Raw genomic sequence first — 17,866 nt, forward strand, 5'->3', positions numbered from 1 at the left:
TATATTAAATCTTGCTCATGAGGCAATATATGCGTGAGTCTCACATAGGAGATACAAGAAATCACCTGTGACGGCACTCGACAACAAATATCGCCACTGGACAATAACTAGAAATGAACACGGTAGTGCAGTTGTTAGCACCCTAGGTCAGGAACGATCGGTTCGATTCCTGGCGCCCGTGATCCGATTTTTCTTCCAAGCATCGAAATAGAAGAATAATTAGCGGTACCCCAGCAGTGACATCTACAGCCGGCAACTACAATCATCACGGATAACATATACCACCTCAAATTGGTGACCTCGACATAATTGACAGCGAAAAGAGGTGCGAACGTGATAACGCTACGAGCCTTCCATCATCATGAATCTAAGACTGTGGCAATCTGGACCTGCCGCTGCGACGAACACGGACGGCCCTTCCTTCAACAAAATCTCGACGCCTGACCCCCCACTCAAGCATGCAGGTAACTGGATACGAGACGACTACAGGACTTCGCATAACATCGGCACGGGCTTGACAACAATCGCCTGACACTTTACTACACTATGATTATAACGTTACCTCTGGTAAGGGGGTACTGTGGCGGCACTCGATAACAAATACCGCTACTCGACACTAACTAAAAAACGGACACAATAGCGTAGTTGTTAGCGCCTTAGGCTACGAACGTTCGGAACCCGGATTCGACTCCCGGCGATCGGAGTCCAATTTTTCTTCCACGCACCAAAAATAGAAGAATAATTAGCAGTACTCCAGCAGCGACATCTACAGCCGGCAACTACAACTATCACAAACAACGCATACCACCTCACACTGAATTAACTTATCACTAGTAATTTCCTTACGTCGTAGTCCGAATGCTTTACAAGTAAGGAAATAAAAGTCGGATTTTTAGATGTGATAGTAGAATTTATTGAATCCAACAGAGTAACGGTTTAGATTGTTATGACGGAGTGTGTACGGCACAGAATTTTGCAGCAGAATGTTCTAAGTGCTGATTTTGGGAGCGTTTTTATATGCCGGGTTTGAGCCTTCTGGAGGGGTTGCCGCCGGGAGCCAGTCACAAGCGGCTATCCTGTTACAGCCTTCTGGGTCTGGGACACCAACTGATTATCGTCTCGACGGCTGTGACCTGCAGGAGGTTTGTCAGGCGTGGTTACCCTATTATTGTTTTATGACCCTGTGCTAATGACAATGGTACTCAATGTTGCCGAGTGTCTCGCCTGCCGCTCAGCACAATGGCACCGCAAAACGCGTGAGGCTATTAGCCGTCGTCATTGAGTAACATTGCTGAGGCCCGTGTTTTGTCAAACTTTTCCGCTTTTCCACGAGTTCATCTGATATAAAGCTATGATATGTTTATAGAAACGGCGGATAAACGATGGCACCACGCTGACGCATATGTTGCCATGGACGTGCATGTATAGATAAGATTTAATGTAGTATTACGAGCAGATTCTTGCAAACATCTCGGAAACTAAAGTTGGCTAACGGTATAATGTTGTTCTAAATGATGAGTTTTACATTATAATTAAATTTCATCAAAATCGGAGGTGCAGCCGCTTTTGTGCCCAATTACCTTAACTTTTATTTTATATTTAAGCGAATTTCATTTTTGTTAAATGTTGGTGAATAACTTTATTGAAAAGAGTTGTTAGAAAGCGATATAGATTGATCATCTTTGAATTCAATTCACATTAAGATCTGATTGGTGACTCGGGCAATGTCGGGCCCAACTTTGGATGAAAAAACACTGATAAGTATATTTATAAACGTATATTATGAATACGTATTCAGACGACCAGTTCGTATTTCTATAACACATATGTAGTAATGTTACCGATACTGTATCAATGCTATCGACATCGACCTACGAATTTCAATCTGTTATCCATTAATATCAAAGGCAAAGGTATCAGTTATCGATATTGATCCTTTTCTAATCGATAGGAAACAAGTACAGTACTTGAAACACCATAAACGTATCGATACTCGTCTGATACCGCAGGTAAGTTTCGGTACAGATTCTTAGAGCCAAAATAAGATGAAAATCGAGAACAATAGAATTGCGCTTTGTTTTTTACACGAACGAATGTAGATCCGCAGCTTACCTCGTACAAGTCGTAGAGAAGAAGATTATGGCATTCGAAAACGTAAACCATCCTTGTAAGAAAAATCATAGGTTAGACGTTAAATCTGCTTACTCATTAAAATCCATAACAGCAACTCGAAAATCGTCCCATTAAATTTTCGAGTAGAAAGGATCAATGTTTACTCTAGTTCATTGCCACCATAAGTAATTAATACATAATAGCGCATATAAGCAATGTTTATACGAATTTGATGCGGCGATTACGCACCGCGATCGTCTCGTTCGGGGTTAACCTAAATGTCGTCGTCTCGGTGGCTAACATAAATTCAGCACTCTCGACATTTCGAGAGCATGCGCAGAAGTCGCGCGGAACAGTTTGATGGTGGGGAGTAAGTGAGATACGCGCACGACGCGCCTAGTGATCTCAATGCCCGCGTGATTTTCTCGATCGAGTTTACGTGTAATAATAATAAACACGACTCGGTCCCCTCACTGATCAACCAGAAACTTGGTGTTACGCAGGAGCTCTAACATTTCGTTTCCCTTATCGCGAAGATTGGCGAGACCCTTACTAGAACGATGCGTGAACGCAGAAATTATCGAAACGCAAAGAGGCTATTGACCAATTCCGTGAAAATGTCTTAACGATATGGTGTAAATACCCCTGCTTTCACCCTTCGCTTTCTCCATAGAGGAATCATCGACAAGGCTCCTTCAATGCAAAATAGTTTAAATTCACCCCTAGCCTTTACTAAATCAATATGGCGTATATCCACCTTAGGAATGCTGCATGTATCCTAATTATCTTGAAAGGATTTTACACCCTTCCATTACCATGTCGTATATCGGAAATCGTTAATTTTGGCAGTAGATTATTCCACACATTCTCCTACGTGTAACAAAAATATACTACGAAAAACTACGAACTTTTAATTACTATGATAATCCAAATTATCAGGAAGTATAATTACGAAACCAAAATGTGATATACTTATACTGAAAAAATGCGAAATCTTGGTAACTAGCAAAGGAATTTTACTTCTGTCTCAGCGCGGTGCGACTATTCGCCCCACAATCAGTTTATTTTTATTATTTCACATTTATGCGATATTATTTCCCTAACAAATTTCAAGTACCATTCGATATCGATTCTAAGATACATACGAAGAATATACCATTTTGTTTCATTTTTTTTAGGTGGCAAAATATTGACGAAGAAGTCGCTAATTATCCAGAATTTCATAGAAATGACTTCACTGTAGAATTTTTACCGACTCTGAAAAATGCAATAATACCACTTGCCGAGGATGGATTTAGCGATCCCTCATACCTTAATGCTGATTGCTTTCATTGGAGTCAAAAACTACATGCACTGTGTGAGTATAACAGATGAAACTATACAATTATTTAATGAGTGTTACGTTGATAATCAGAAATGTTTTGTGTTTCCCAAGATGCGAATAATCTGTGGAACAATTTGTTGGAACCAGTTGGTAACAAGAGGAGGAATTTCACTTCGTTATTTAAAAAATTTCTGTGTCCTACTTCGGAAAGACCGTTCTTGATGACGTATAAAAATTCACAGAACAACGAAACTTAAGGATGGTTATAGAAATTAAAAACAGTTTCTGTAAGTGGAAGATGTATTGCCTTTCCATTCAATTAAAGGAACGAGCAATTTGTGTGTATCAATACGGTATATTTCTGTGTAACGAATGAAAGGAAAGTTGTTTTCCTACATTTCTTCTTTCTTGTACACAATTCCTTAGAGTTACACTTTCTGTATGACATAGTTTTACAGTCGCAACAAGATTCTAAGCTTTCCGATTGCCTTTGCACCATCCAGACTATTTACTTCAATTTTAAATAATATTAAATAAAACGAACACATCATTTTTAAATAGATTTTCGAGAAGAAGGGTAACACGCTTTAGTACTAAATCTAATATTGCTTTATACTTATTAGATGAATCTACATACAGTCGCGTTCTAGATACAGTAATGTAAATCTTGTGTTAAGATTCGAATAACATAAATTTCCATATTCTTCGTTAATTATTTATATGGCTCCAGTTCTGCGCCTATGTGTCTCTTCCGCACTCCACATCTGCAACACATCGTCCAATTTCTGAAACGGTCATGTAACCGCGCTTACAAAGATGCATTTTTCGGTATTCAAGCTTGTCGCCGCCCTTAGAACAAAGAGTAAATTCGCCAAGATCAAACCCGTTAATCAGAACGCTTTACGCGTAGCACTACAACGACTTTTTAGTATAATTTTTAGGAAAGTTAGAATTCTTTCAATCGCCTTTGTCGTTATAAACGTCCGCGTAAAGTTTGGTCGTCCAGCACCGTTAATTTTTGTTGTTCAATAAATGTTAAATCGAAATTGCCTTTTTTTCTTTTTAATTCATTGGAGATTTCTCCACGAGCCCATTTTATCCTTCGTTCTCGGCGCTGACCGATTACGGCACCTTGAAAATCAGAATCAACAATCACCGCTCGTCCGATATATCTCGAAGAGCAGTTGATATCATAGTATCAGTATCAATTAAATAAAATAATGTGTTGCTTCTCTTTTTACAGTAAAATGAACATTAGTTCGAAAGCAAATAATCCGAATATTCCGATGTAACTCTTCTTGCACAATGGAAATGATATCATCAATTACAAATTTTACAACTTGAAGAACACAAATCGCCAATACGAATAGGTATATTTTATTAAAATATTAGCAAATTTGATAACAAAATAATTGAAATTTTATAAAAGTGTTTTATAAAAGTTAAAAAAGTTACAATCTGACCGATTGAATTCAAAATTATAGAACCCTAAAGAAAAAAGGTAACGAAAATGTGAAATAGTGCTAATTTATTAACATTGTTAGTATATTATTGTACAGGTCCAAAGAATTCTGAAACTTGTCACGAATTCTTTGATCCGATGATAATGATGGAATATTAATGACGGGTTTCACAACTACAGGGATCCATTATCCATTTTATTCACTATTTTATTATTCCAACTATTTATTTCAGCGACGTGACATTCCCAAATATGTTCTGATAAGGTAGAATAAGTATGCTATCTAACAATTTGATTGTAACTAAATTTAAAAATGCAAATTTCATGGTCGCTATTCAGAAGCGACAAAAATTATAATCAGCAAATGTTCTGAAATAAGAGCCAATATTGGATCCATAGCAATATTTAATTTTTACTGTAGTATTTCAGTCATTATCATATCGTTGTGATCTTGTATTAAAACTTCTGTATCAATAAAAGTAATAATGGAAATTGATAATGCGTTGAGCAATGAAACATTTTCCCTGTCCTTGCCGGTCGTTTAAATTCAACATAAAATCTAACCTGTTTTGAAGATATTTTGTTTTTGTTTATAGTATATGTCGGGTTAACGTTCGGTTCATGGGCGTGTAACGAATCTTCATTCGGACTAGCCATTGTTGTTGTATAATTGTTTCAACCGAGAATCGCGTTTCGGAGATGTTCGCTGAGACGTTCGGGGAGACGTTCGGCGAGACGCTCGGTGAGACGCTCGGTGCGATGCTCGGGGAGACGTTCGGGGTGACGAGGATGTGCGACTCGAACGATGTGACGAACGCGGGGTCGGTGAACTAGGCGAAAATCGACCGTTGGATGATCGGTCGCTCGACGATCGACCGCTCGATGTTCAGTTGACACGTGTTCGTGGTTTGCTATGCCCATGGTCTTGATGCAGATACGTGTGGTGTCGCTGTCTACAGATGCGACATGACCCCGCGGAGCATTGCGTAAGAGGGTGTCCCTTGCCTAAACAATTGGTACAGAGCGACGCCCTTTTGGCGATTTCCAGGCGTTCTTTGGGCGACTTCGCTTTGAAGACATGACAATTCCATAACTCGTGTTGTCCGTGGCAGTTCGGACAAACCAACGTATTATGTGTAGTTATGAATGTATAACTTCGCGGCGCGTTCGGTCGCCGACGGTCATGTTGATCGGACGCCCTTTTTTTGACGGTTGATGCTGAACACGTTCTATCGCCATTCGTCCGTGTTTTCAGAAAATCTACCAAGTGCGTGTATGACGGCAGTTTCTTGTCCGGTAGTGTACGTTGCCATTTGCGAATGATGGCTGAGGGTAGCTTCGACGTGAAAAGCTTTAAGAGAACGACGTTTGACGTGACTGGGTCCCCGAGTTTTTCTAACGCTTGGAGATTTACCTTGACCGTCTCGATAAGATCGTCTATAGCTTCGGGTGTTTCTTTAGTTATTTTCGGATAGTCGAAAATCAAGTCCCAGTGACGCATGCAGATTTGACGGTGGCAGTCGAATTTTTCCTTAAGAACGTCAATGGCGATTGCGTAATTCGACTCGGTGATGGCTAATGACTGTATGCTTCGCGCGGCCCATCCAGTCAGGGCTGATCGGAGATGATAAAATTTCTGAACCGGTGTTAAATGTTCATTTTGATCTATCGTTGACGAGAAGGAATCGTAAAATGATTGCCAATCCTCGAGGGCGCCATCAAATGTAGGTATCCGAACCTCCGGTAGTTTAAGCGAAGCAGACGGCTGAGATGCTTTCTTTTTTTTTTTTGAAGTCGCTATAAAAACAGAAATTATTTCATATTTTTTAGCGCACTTAATTTGTATAAATACAATAAAAGTAATTTTTCAATATTTAACGCGTTTGAAAATCGGTAATATTTTTCTTTGGAAACAATTTTTTTTCATATATTTTTTTTGTCGTACAATTTCTATAGTATGTTTAAAGTACAATTAGAAATAACGGTAGTATATACACCTTATACAATATGTAAATCATTTTGCGCAAGCGTTGCCTATTCGTATTCATTAGTTTTCTTGACCTTGTTGACCACGTAAATGCAAATAGATATATAAAGAATGATAATAGAGATGGGAGTATCTGAATCAAAGTATATATTTTGTCTCTTATTATGATCATGTATCACAGCAGTTTCAAATCTTTTACGAGTACGAACAGTGTGCCAAACGATCGCTAAATAACAGCAGTTAAGACCGGATGCGCTGCTATCAAGGGCCCTCGATAATACGCGTAACAGTTAGCGGTCATCACAAGAATTTATATTTTCTTGTCTTTATAATCAATAAAAATAAAATATTACTGTGAAAACGTAAAAGTGACCATTTGATTGTGCAAGAAAACTTACCATGAAGAAGCTGTATCTGTGCCTTATATTAGAATTATGCGTGCTAACCATGTCGCAAAGAACTATCTTGGATATACCGATTCTTACTTGCATCTATCGTGAATATCGTCATTGGATAACGCAAACCTATGGTACGTCTGTTTTACTTTATCTCGTGTTACGTCTTTATGCAGCAATTTCATTTTCTTTTGGTTAGAGTGATGCTTTTTGGAGGAAAATTGAAATATTGTGAATTTTATTTTTCATAGACTAATGTTTCATTGTGAATATATATATGTCCGCGATAAAATGATAAGTTGACGAAATTTTTTTCGATAAAAGTGTAGAAGAACTTGCACAGCACGGATCATTTTTCTTTTAACATATAAATAACGTAGAGATTATATTTTCAAGTAACATACGCTATGAATTCTGTGGGACCCTCCTCTGGTTCTTGAGATGAGGAATTTTGTAAACAGTACTTATTTCGAAATTCGTAACGCAGCTACACAGCAGTCCTGAAGTGTATTAAAAGTGACGAGCTGTTAGGTAAATGTGAAGTCAAAAGATGTCCGTATACCATTTCCATTTGTTCTTAAAATACTGGTCAGTCTTGTTATACGAGTGTAAGAAGCAGCAATTTGATTGTGCTTTCAAATGGAAATTGGGTTTTGGTTAGGTTAGTGACGGGGTGCAAGGAGAAATATTGAAAATATACAGTAGCTCACGAAAGTTTTCACATGCTATTAAAACTCTAGACAATTAAAGAAGTGAAAACAATGCTCTTATTACTATAAGATACAAGTGCCAAGATTATACACCTGTATATCTAAAATTTAGAACGAATCCGATAACGTTTGCAGAAGTTTTGAAATCTTTCATTGTAAGGATGTACAGAAATAAGGTCGCGAAAGTAATCGAACGTCTAGATGTTAAGCGATGTTAAACAATACTTTCGTATACAAAGTGACAAGAAAACGTTGGCAGACTCAATTGATGTAGAATTAAATTGCGCAATGAGTTTTGTGCTTCGTTGTGAATAATATTAATCTCTGCAGTGGTAATAAGTGCGAAATAATCAGAGACATAGATATTCGAGAGAGAATTGATATAAAAAGGACATAAAGATGAAAATTATAACAATAAATCGCTAAAATATAAGATTATGTTACGTTATATTATCACAGAGTCAGAAATAGAAGAAACAGTCGCAAACAAATATCCTACAGGCAGACCAAACAAAAAAATTAGTAGAGAAGGACAAATTATAATAACTGAATGAGTGAAATAAAAAGGGTCGAAATATCTCGGTTCCAAAGTCACTCAAACAATTGGCAAGTGCGTCAGTAAGAATGTTTATGCGGCATTTTGTTGCAGTACTGTTTATGTATTATTCTGCCTATTCATTCCGGTGAACGTTTCATAACTTTTACAGATGTTATTAGATTCGAACGAAGCTTTGGATATAAAATCCTGATACTTGCATCTTATAGTAGTTATAATATCATTTTCAGATATTATATTTAACGTGTATATTTTAATTCGAATTCTTTCCTGAGCTACTGCATGTCAAGGTTAAGGTCATCGAGATTAAATTTCTCTTTTTAAGAAAATTGTGTTTATAGTACTTCAAAATCGCGTATCTCAATAATCACAAGAGATAACGTCAAAATGGACAACGTTTCTTACTTAGAAATGTATCGCCTAAGATATATGCCAAAAAAACGGTCCGTGCTTTTTTTAGTGTTTTTATCAACTTTTACCCTTTTGCCGAACGATCGAATAATAGTAACTATTTATGCAACCATAAAACAGAAATTTATTAGCTACAGCCTGTCAAGTCGTCAGAGCGATACAATGTTTAATGCAATTGATCGATAGTAACGTTACTATAGTAACACACGTCTGATAAGAACATAGTTTGGTTTCATTTGTCTGTCGCCATATTGTTGATTATTCTAAACCTCATAAGATTTATTGATGTGTTTGCAAATGATACCATGTACGGTAGAAAAATATTAGATCATAGTAAAATTGCACATTTCATCAGAAAGAGTGAAAACTATATAAATAATTAAATATTCTGCTGGATCTAATCTTGTGGCAAACGGTTGAATGAAATTCTAGTTTCTCTGCTCGTTAGATAACAGTAGAAATCAAACTAACGAACAATTATCATTAAATTTAAAACCGTGATTAAGGAACGGAGAAGAAATATCCAGCAGCTTATTATTAAAAAGTGGAGCGGCGACATTTCCATTAAATCTTGCCTACTGTCGATACGGACCACGGAAGAAAGAATAATTCCTACCGGTTTCATAAACTTTCTTTCTTATTTTCATATTCATTATATTATATTATATTGCACTTATTTACTTAAATTAAGGCACCTCTTTTTTTTCCAAAGTCGGTATAATACAATAATAGAACTTTAATGTGAATATTTCATGAGTTTTTCTGCACAATTTATAACTTTTTCTAGACAGACATATTTATCATTATGTATGAATTCAGCAAGACACGTTACATAACTTTTTCTGTAGCTTACAAAACCTTAATTATTCCTGTACGTTAGTATCGTTCTTATCGGCCATCAGTAGTAATTTGGTAACGAAATATTACAGAAACAGAATTGTAGATCAGTACATCATCTATGATGATCAACTAACGTGGACTAAATAAATATAAATTTTATTAGTATCATTTTTATCGCGAACCACACGTGTCGCCATATTTTCGGCGATTACGAGCATATAATTTGTGTACTAATCAAAAATCAATACATATATCCAATTTTTTATGTGCGATCGTAACAACACGTGCTCATAGCATGTGAACATACGTATTGATACGTCGCTAAGCAGAAATAAGAAAGTTTCATTTTTTCTTTATGCTGCCATATACAGTGAGTCAGAAAATTTGTATATTTACCTTTATGACTTTTAAATTCTAGTATTTATTCAATTATTTTTTTTTTTTACGCATTATGAAAAACATTTCATTTGCATACTATTTCCGTAACAGTTTTTGTTGGAACATCGTTTGTTTGTTTAAAGCTCCTCGGTTATTACATTGAAAAGGATACAACTTTCAATAAATTTGGAATACGTTGTCAAGGTCAACTTCCTGATCGACTTTCTCCTATAGTCATGCAGCCACCGCTCGGTCTCCGTTGCCGAGATATTAAGAAGGAATTTCAATTAAATTCAGTTTCCATTCCTTCTCATTCTGGCTTAAATGGTGGCGGTACCTTTATATAACTTTTGGTGATATTGGGTGTAGTGCGTTAAATAGTCATTCGGTGTTTAGATCAACAATATATTTATTAACAAGTGTCTTCTTTCGATCGCGTCGCGTATCGCTCACGGTTTCGCTAGTCAATCTCGCTGCGCGGTTACAACGCGACTTTTTCACTTCCTGGTTCAAACTCGATTGTCGATCAGACTCGATACTTTATGTCGCCTCTTAATATCCTCACTATCCACTCGTTTGTTAGGCGACCGTTACCACACACGCTTTCTTCTGGAAAATTCGGCGGAAGCATCTTTGGGATATTAAGCTCATTAGGCACTTCCCTTCGGCGATATGCATTGTTGCCAAATGCCGCCACTATCTCAATCTAAATTTATTTTATCGACGTTAATCGTCTTTAACATAAATAAAAATTGGTAAATCAGTGGGTTATAGATTGGATTGGATTAATATCCTAATGTTAGGCATGACTTAATTTTTCTTTCATACGGTTTTGTAAAGGTATCGTAAATTTGATTACTACTTATTTGTTATATTATTATTTGTATGTTTAAAGAAAAATATGAATTTTTATTAGTACTTTGCGACTACAAAATTCTGAGTTAAGTGCCGTGCAGTCTTTGACAATCCATTTACACATCACTGTCTTTGCCAAACCGTGGCCAGCTCCTTTAAACAATATCCCTGCTCTCTATTCATTATTCTTTGACAATGCAATGTCGGATCGCCTGCCGTCGGTTTATCTGCCTATTAATTTATCCTTCGTCAAACTGTTTTACACATCTCTCGAAACAGTCTTGCCATCGAAACCTCATAGTTCAGTTACTTCGATTCGCCTAGCATCGGCTGTCCAAATATTAGCTCAAGCAATGTACCGAGGTTCTTACAGCCAAGTCAAAAATTATAGTAAGACTAAGTAGCGGCGGGCTATCTGTATTTGTAACGGTAAGAAGGTACGTTGCCGCTATCAAGTATGTACATGACAAACAGACAGGTGAGACATAATGCAACAATGTGAAAATTATTTCACGATAGCATTATTTTACTACTCTAACCCAACCCATAACCCATTCATTTTTCTTTCTAATTTACACGATATTAGAAATGATTATCCTGACGGTGACGCTAATTCGCATGGATTGAATTTTTGTCTGATAGGCGAACGGTTCGAACACAATGAGATTTTGACATACCTTTTGCATTATTTGATCGTAATTTTGATCAAATTGATATCGCATGCAACATTATATCACAGATGAAGTATTTTTGAAAAATATTTTAAAGGGACTATTTTGTAGGTACAAGTAGTGAGGAACGAATGTCTCAATTACGGGAAAACAATAGATTGCAAGATGAAATTCCTATAGACGTCTCTTTTCCCTGCAACGTAACAGGTAGTTAACAAAATTTATGGTTATTGCTATAAAATACTTTATGAAATCACCCGTAAATATTATATTATGATATTCATTCTTTAAAATCATTACTCAATACCATAACATTAAACCACAGATTTTTTTTATTTCCTGTAATTTTTACAAATTGTCTTTGGGAACAATTGGTAAATTTCCGTGGCAGGAAATTACAGTGATGAACGCTGTTCTTCACAATTTGTAGTGGCTACAAGAATGTCAATGTGATTGCGAGTTCATTCATAGTCTTGTCCTTTAACATCATTTTTTAAGATAGATATGTAATATTACAAGCTCCTCACCTTACTGTTGTTTAAGGATAGTAAAATTGATGTTTATCTTTTGAAGTCCATATGTATCCTAATGTCTTTACTTTAATTTGTTTAGCCGGCAGATCTTCAAAATATCCCGAGTCGGTTCACCATTTAAAACCAGGAGACATAGATGTCATTGCCGCAATGGGTGATTCCGTGACAATCGGCGCTGGAGTTACTTCGAGGTATACGTTGGAAGTGAACATTGAAAATAGAGGCATAGTAGGCAGTATCGGCGGTCAAGGAACTTGGCGACAGTACCTGACTCTCCCTAATATTCTTAAAGTTTGTTCATTTCTTACATCTGCATTGTTTACGCATACGATTTGTGTTATCGCCATAAATGCGAATACTCAAATCTTTCATAGTCCGATTTTCCTATATGCAGGAATTCAATCCTAAATTAGTAGGTTATTCACTTGGCGACTCTATAAGTATTGATCCAGCTGCGCAGTTAAACGTCGCCGAAATTGGAGCTATGTCTAGAGATATAACTTTCATGGCGACATATTTGGTCAATAAAATAAAAGAAGACCCGAGGATAGATATCAACAAACATTGGAAGGTTCGTATGTTCGTAGATAAAGTAATTATATACAATACATATTTACTGTATGGCAAGTGGTGTTTTAATATGCATATGATCATTGAAATTAACAACGGATTAATAGATTATAAATTAACATAAAATCTAAATTATCAGCAACATTATTTCTTGCGTTACTAAATGTAATCTACTATTATTAGCAATATTACGTTTACCATTTATATTCAAATATTAAAATAGTAATTACCCAAGGCCTTTATATATTCATTACTAAGGAAGAAAGACTGTAATGAAATTATTGGCATTATAATTAGAGAAGTATTTCTATGCAGTTCAGCTGAACTATTTTTAAGTGTTAATTACATTACCCATTATTTACTAAAAATACACTTCAAATATAATTAAAAATTATAACTACAATTAAAAAAAGATTATATGATGGCATGAAATGAAACAAATTCTTTCTTTCTTTAATCAAAATTTATAATTTCATTTAATATTCAATCGTTTACGCAATAGTACCTACATTTTTATGTTTTTCAGTTGATTACGTTGATGATTGGAAATAATGATTTTTGCACTAATATGTGTGCAACTTCTTCTCCATGGAATATGTTAAATGATCACAAAATAGATTTAATTAATACTCTTAGAATATTAAGAGACAATTTACCAAGAACTTTTGTTGCTCTTATACCACCACCTCACTTAGAGGCACTGGTTAATGCGCGACAAGGAAGAGACGTATCGTCGTGCTATCTGCCATCAATGCTTGAATGTTCATGTATGTTTGCTTTACAATTTAGACATCAAAGACTGGAATATTATAAGATAATGGAGAGGTTTGTATAATTTACTGAATTTATGAAGCATTTTAAATAATTTTTACTTGCTTTTTTGTACTTTTTTTGGTACTTTTGTGCAATTTATAAGGATTTTGTTATATCATACTTTGTACACAAAAACGGCTGCACTTCCGATTTGAATGAACTTAAGTATGTTGTGAAACTCGACTTTTTTCCCATAAGGGGTAAACTCACTTAGTTTTCGAAATATTTATAGAGAGCTGCTGCTACTATTATATTGAATTTTATAAGGCAACATATGCGTCAGTGTCACGCAGCAGATACAAGAAATCACTAAATTAACTTATCACTGGTGATTTCTTCGCATCGCAGTTCGAACGGTTCACAAGTAAGGAAATAAAAGTCGGATTTTTAGATGTGATAGTAGAATTTATTGAATCCAACAGAGTAACGGCTTACATTGTTATGACGGAGTGTGTACGGCACAGAATTTTGCAGCAGAGTGTTCCAAGTGCTGATTTTGTGAGCGTTTTTATTTGCTGGGTTTGACCCTTCTGGAGGTGTGCCGCAGGAAGCCAGTCACAAGTGGCTATCCTGTTACAGTCTTCTGGGTCTGGGACACTAGCTGATTATTGTCTCCACGGCTGTGGCCTGCAGGAGGTTTGTCAGGATTGGATACCCTATTATTGTTTTATGACCCCGTGACAACGACAATGGTACTCAATTTTGCCAAGTGTCTCGCCTGCCGCTCAGTATAATGGCACCGCAAAACGCGTGAGGCTATTAGCCGTCGTCATTGAGTAACATTGCTGAGGCCCGTGTTTTGTCAAACTTTTCCGCTTTTTCACGAGTTCATCTGATATAAAGCTATGATATGTTTATAGAAACGGCGGATAAACGATGGCACCACGCTGACGCATATGTTGCCATGGACGTGCATGTATAGATAAGATTTAATGTAGTATTACGAGCAGATTCTTGCAAACATCTCGGAAACTAAAGTTGGCTAACGGTATAATGTTGTTCTAAATGATGAGTTTTACATTATAATTAAATTTCATCAAAATCGGAGGTGCAGCCGCTTTTGTGCCCAATTACCTTAACTTTTATTTTATATTTAAGCGAATTTCATTTTTGTTAAATGTTGGTGAATAACTTTATTGAAAAGAGTTGTTAGAAAGCGATATAGATTGATCATCTTTGAATTCAATTCACATTAAGATCTGATTGGTGACTCGGGCAATGTCGGGCGCAACTTTGGATGAAAAAACACTGATAAGTATATTTAGAAACGTATATTATGAATACGTATTCAGACGACCAGTTCGTATTTCTATAACACATATGTAGTAATGTTACCGATACTGTATCAATGCTATCGACATCAACCTACGAATTTCAATCTGTTATCCAATAATATCAAAGACAAAGGTATCAGTTATCGATATTGATCCTTTTCTAATCGATAGGAAACAAGTACTGTACTTGAAACACCATAAACGTATCGATACTCGTCTGATACCGCAGGTAAGTTTCGGTACAGATTCTTAGAGCCAAAATAAGATGAAAATCGAGAACAACAGAATTGCGCTTTGTTTTTTACACGAACGAATGTAGATCCGCAGCTTACCTCGTACAAGTCGTAGAGAAGAAGATTATGGCATTCGAAAACGTAAACCATCCTTGTAAGAAAAACGATAGGTTAGACGTTAAATCTGTTCACTCATTAAAATCCATAAAAGCAATTCGAAAATCGTCCCATTAAATTTTCGAGTAGAAAGGATCAATGTTTCCTCTAGTCCATTGCCAACATAAGTAATTAATACATAATAGCGCATATAAGCAATGCTTATACAAATTTGATGCGGTGATTATGCACCGCGATCGTCTCGTTGGGGGTTAACCTAAATGTCGTCGCCTCGATGACTAACATAAATTCAGCACTCTCGACATTTCGTGAGCATGCGCAGAAGTCGCGCGGAACAGTTTGATGGTGGGGAGTAAGTGAGATACGCGCAGGACGCGCCTAGTGATCTCACTACCCGCGCGAGTTTCTCGATCGAGTTTACGTGTAATAATAATAAACACGACTCGATCCCCTCACTGATCAACCAGAAACTTGGTGTTACGCAGGAGCTCTAACATTTCGTTTCCCTTATCGCAAAGATCGGCGAGACCCTTACTAGAACGATGCGTGAACGCAGAAATTATCGAGACGCAAAGAGGCTATTGAACAATTCCGTGAAAATGTCTTAACGATATGGTGTAAATACCCCTGCTTTCATCCTTCGTTTTCTCCATAGAGGAATCATCGACATGGCTCCTTCAATGCAAAATAGTTTAAATTCACCCCTAGCCTTTACTAAATCAATATGGCGTATATCCTGCTTAGGAATGCGGCATTTATCCTAATTATCTTGAAAAGATGTTACACCTTTTCATTATCATGTCGTATATCGGAAATCCTTAATTTTGGCAGTGGATTATACTATGAAAAACTATTAACTTTTAGTTACTAGGATAATCTAAATGATCACGAAGTATCATTTCGAAGCCAAAATGTAATATACAGATACTGAAAAAATGCAAAATCTTGGTAACTAGCCAAGGAATTTTACTTCTGTCTCAGCGCGGTGCGACATTTCGCACCGGAATCAGATTATTTTTATTATTTCACATTTATGCGATATTATTTCCCTAACAAATTCAAGTACCGTTTGATATCTGCCGTGGATATACCGCGTGAAATGGTCCGCGCGACAGCCTTCATTGTCTGACCGTCAGGGCCCAACCACCATTAGAGAGGCCCTCAATAAACCTAAGGCCCCACCACAAACTGAATCTTTTTAGCTTGCAAGAACCTTTAATTCTGCAAGTATTTTCGGTTTATAGCTGGTACATAAAACAGTCCTTATGTCTATTGTACGTTCTTTCAAATTACGGAGAAAACACGTAGTTACCTAATGGGAAAAGCCGAATATTTGCCAAACGGAAAAGCTGGTTTTTCCCATAAAACAATGTCGGCCATGAGGCTTGATAGGAGACTTTTTCCTCCTTTCTTCATTTCTAACTTTAGTCATAACCAATCGGCATCGCGGATCGTTACCTTCACTTTCCTAACTAAAAGTGTGAGCAACGAATCCGCGTTCTTAGTTCAAAGGGCACACCCTTACCGAGTTTTCCCCCATAATCACACAAGAACGAAATTGACTGCTTCTGCGACAACAATAGGGTCAACTCAACTTCTACATCCCTCTAGACTTGCTCTCATCACTACAAAGCAGTCACATCATCTATACTGCTTCTACTGCTTCTACGCCATTGAGAGGGTCAATTATACTTGTTCTCGAACCTATAAAACAATCAACTTATTCTCTAAACTACAGAGCAATCAACATTTACACGGATTCTCTCATCTACCTCATAATCCTTTTCTTCGTCACCTGTATCTTAAGCAACGGTGTAAACACATCAGTGTAAAGTTGTGGGACACATATATGTTATAACCCTGTTAATCGCAGCGTTATACCAACTCAACCACCCCTATTATCTCAACGGATATCAGTAGATTGATCTATTCGCGGCGTCGATTATTATAATCGTAACGGGAATTTACGACTCCCGTTGACGTGTTTCCTCGCGATTCCGTCTCCCCGCGATTGGTCGAATTTACACATATTCTAAGATGCCTATAAAGAATATGCCAGTTTGTTTCATTTTTTTAGGTGGCAAGAGATTGAGAGAGAAGTCGCTAATTATTCAGAATTTCATAGAAATGACTTCACCGTAGAAATTTTACCGACTCTGGAAAATGCACAAATACCTCTTGCCGAGGATGGATTTACCGATTTCTCATATTTCAATGCTGATTGCTTTCATTGGAGTCAAAAATTACATGCAGTATGTAAGTATAACAGATGAAACTATACAATTATTTAATGAGTGTTACGTTGATAATCAGAAATGTTTTGTGTTTCCTAAGATGGGAATAGTCTGTGGAACAATTTGTTGGAACCAGATGGTAAAAAGACTAGGGGTTTCACTACGCTATTTAAAAATTTTCAGTGTCCTACTTCAGAAAGACCGTTCTTGACAACGTATAAAAATTCACACAACAGAGAAACTTAAGAATGGTTATAGAAATTAAAAACAGTTTCTGTAAGTGGACGATGTATTATAGCCTTGCCATTCAATTAAAGGAACGAGCAATTTATGTGTATCAATATGATATATTTCTGTGTACGAATGAAAGGAATGTTGTTTTCCTACATTT

The 17,866-nt window shown here is 36.6% G+C and overlaps 2 protein-coding genes and 1 long non-coding RNA gene across 14 annotated transcripts in view; 2 read left to right on the top strand and 1 right to left on the bottom strand.

Annotated features, from left to right (window-relative positions):
- Positions 1–17,866, top strand: part of LOC126926279 (phospholipase B1, membrane-associated-like) — a 57,252-nt gene that overhangs the window by 37,910 nt on the left and 1,476 nt on the right. For 3 of the 10 annotated variants that reach the window (XM_050742554.1, XM_050742559.1, XM_050742555.1), the window contains exons 6-7: positions 3,291–3,469; positions 3,548–4,521. The exons of 1 other annotated variant lie outside the window; for it this stretch is intronic. In XM_050742554.1, the coding sequence (XP_050598511.1) occupies positions 3,291–3,469; positions 3,548–3,693 (325 nt within the window). In that variant the 3' untranslated portion in view covers positions 3,694–4,521. Of the gene's footprint in view, positions 1–3,290; positions 3,470–3,526; positions 4,522–4,679; positions 4,784–4,806; positions 5,164–17,723; positions 17,845–17,866 lie in introns of those variants that run through there. 6 more of the 10 variants (XM_050742558.1, XM_050742557.1, XM_050742563.1 and 3 more) reach the window with 6 other exon arrangements.
- LOC126926303 (uncharacterized) lies at positions 21–14,449 on the bottom strand. Its single transcript, XR_007714473.1, has 3 exons — positions 14,144–14,449; positions 809–1,032; positions 21–285 (listed from the first exon to the last, which is right to left on the bottom strand). It is a non-coding gene; the product is annotated as an uncharacterized LOC126926303 (long non-coding RNA).
- On the top strand, positions 7,039–17,844 carry LOC126926278 (phospholipase B1, membrane-associated-like). 3 transcript variants are annotated; one of them, XM_050742553.1, is made up of 7 exons: positions 7,039–7,414; positions 11,813–11,908; positions 12,314–12,525; positions 12,629–12,805; positions 13,331–13,629; positions 17,319–17,497; positions 17,555–17,708. In XM_050742553.1, coding segments are annotated over exons 1-7 (1,095 nt in total). In that variant the 5' UTR covers positions 7,039–7,284; the 3' UTR covers positions 17,557–17,708. The 3 variants fall into 3 exon arrangements, with proteins under 3 accessions (XP_050598510.1, XP_050598509.1, XP_050598508.1); XM_050742551.1 differs by having other exon boundaries at positions 7,040–7,414; positions 17,576–17,844; XM_050742552.1 differs by lacking the exon at positions 11,813–11,908 and having other exon boundaries at positions 17,576–17,844.

This window comes from Bombus affinis, chromosome 17 (assembly GCF_024516045.1).
Source record: "Bombus affinis isolate iyBomAffi1 chromosome 17, iyBomAffi1.2, whole genome shotgun sequence".
Lineage (NCBI taxonomy): Eukaryota > Metazoa > Arthropoda > Insecta > Hymenoptera > Apidae > Bombus > Bombus affinis.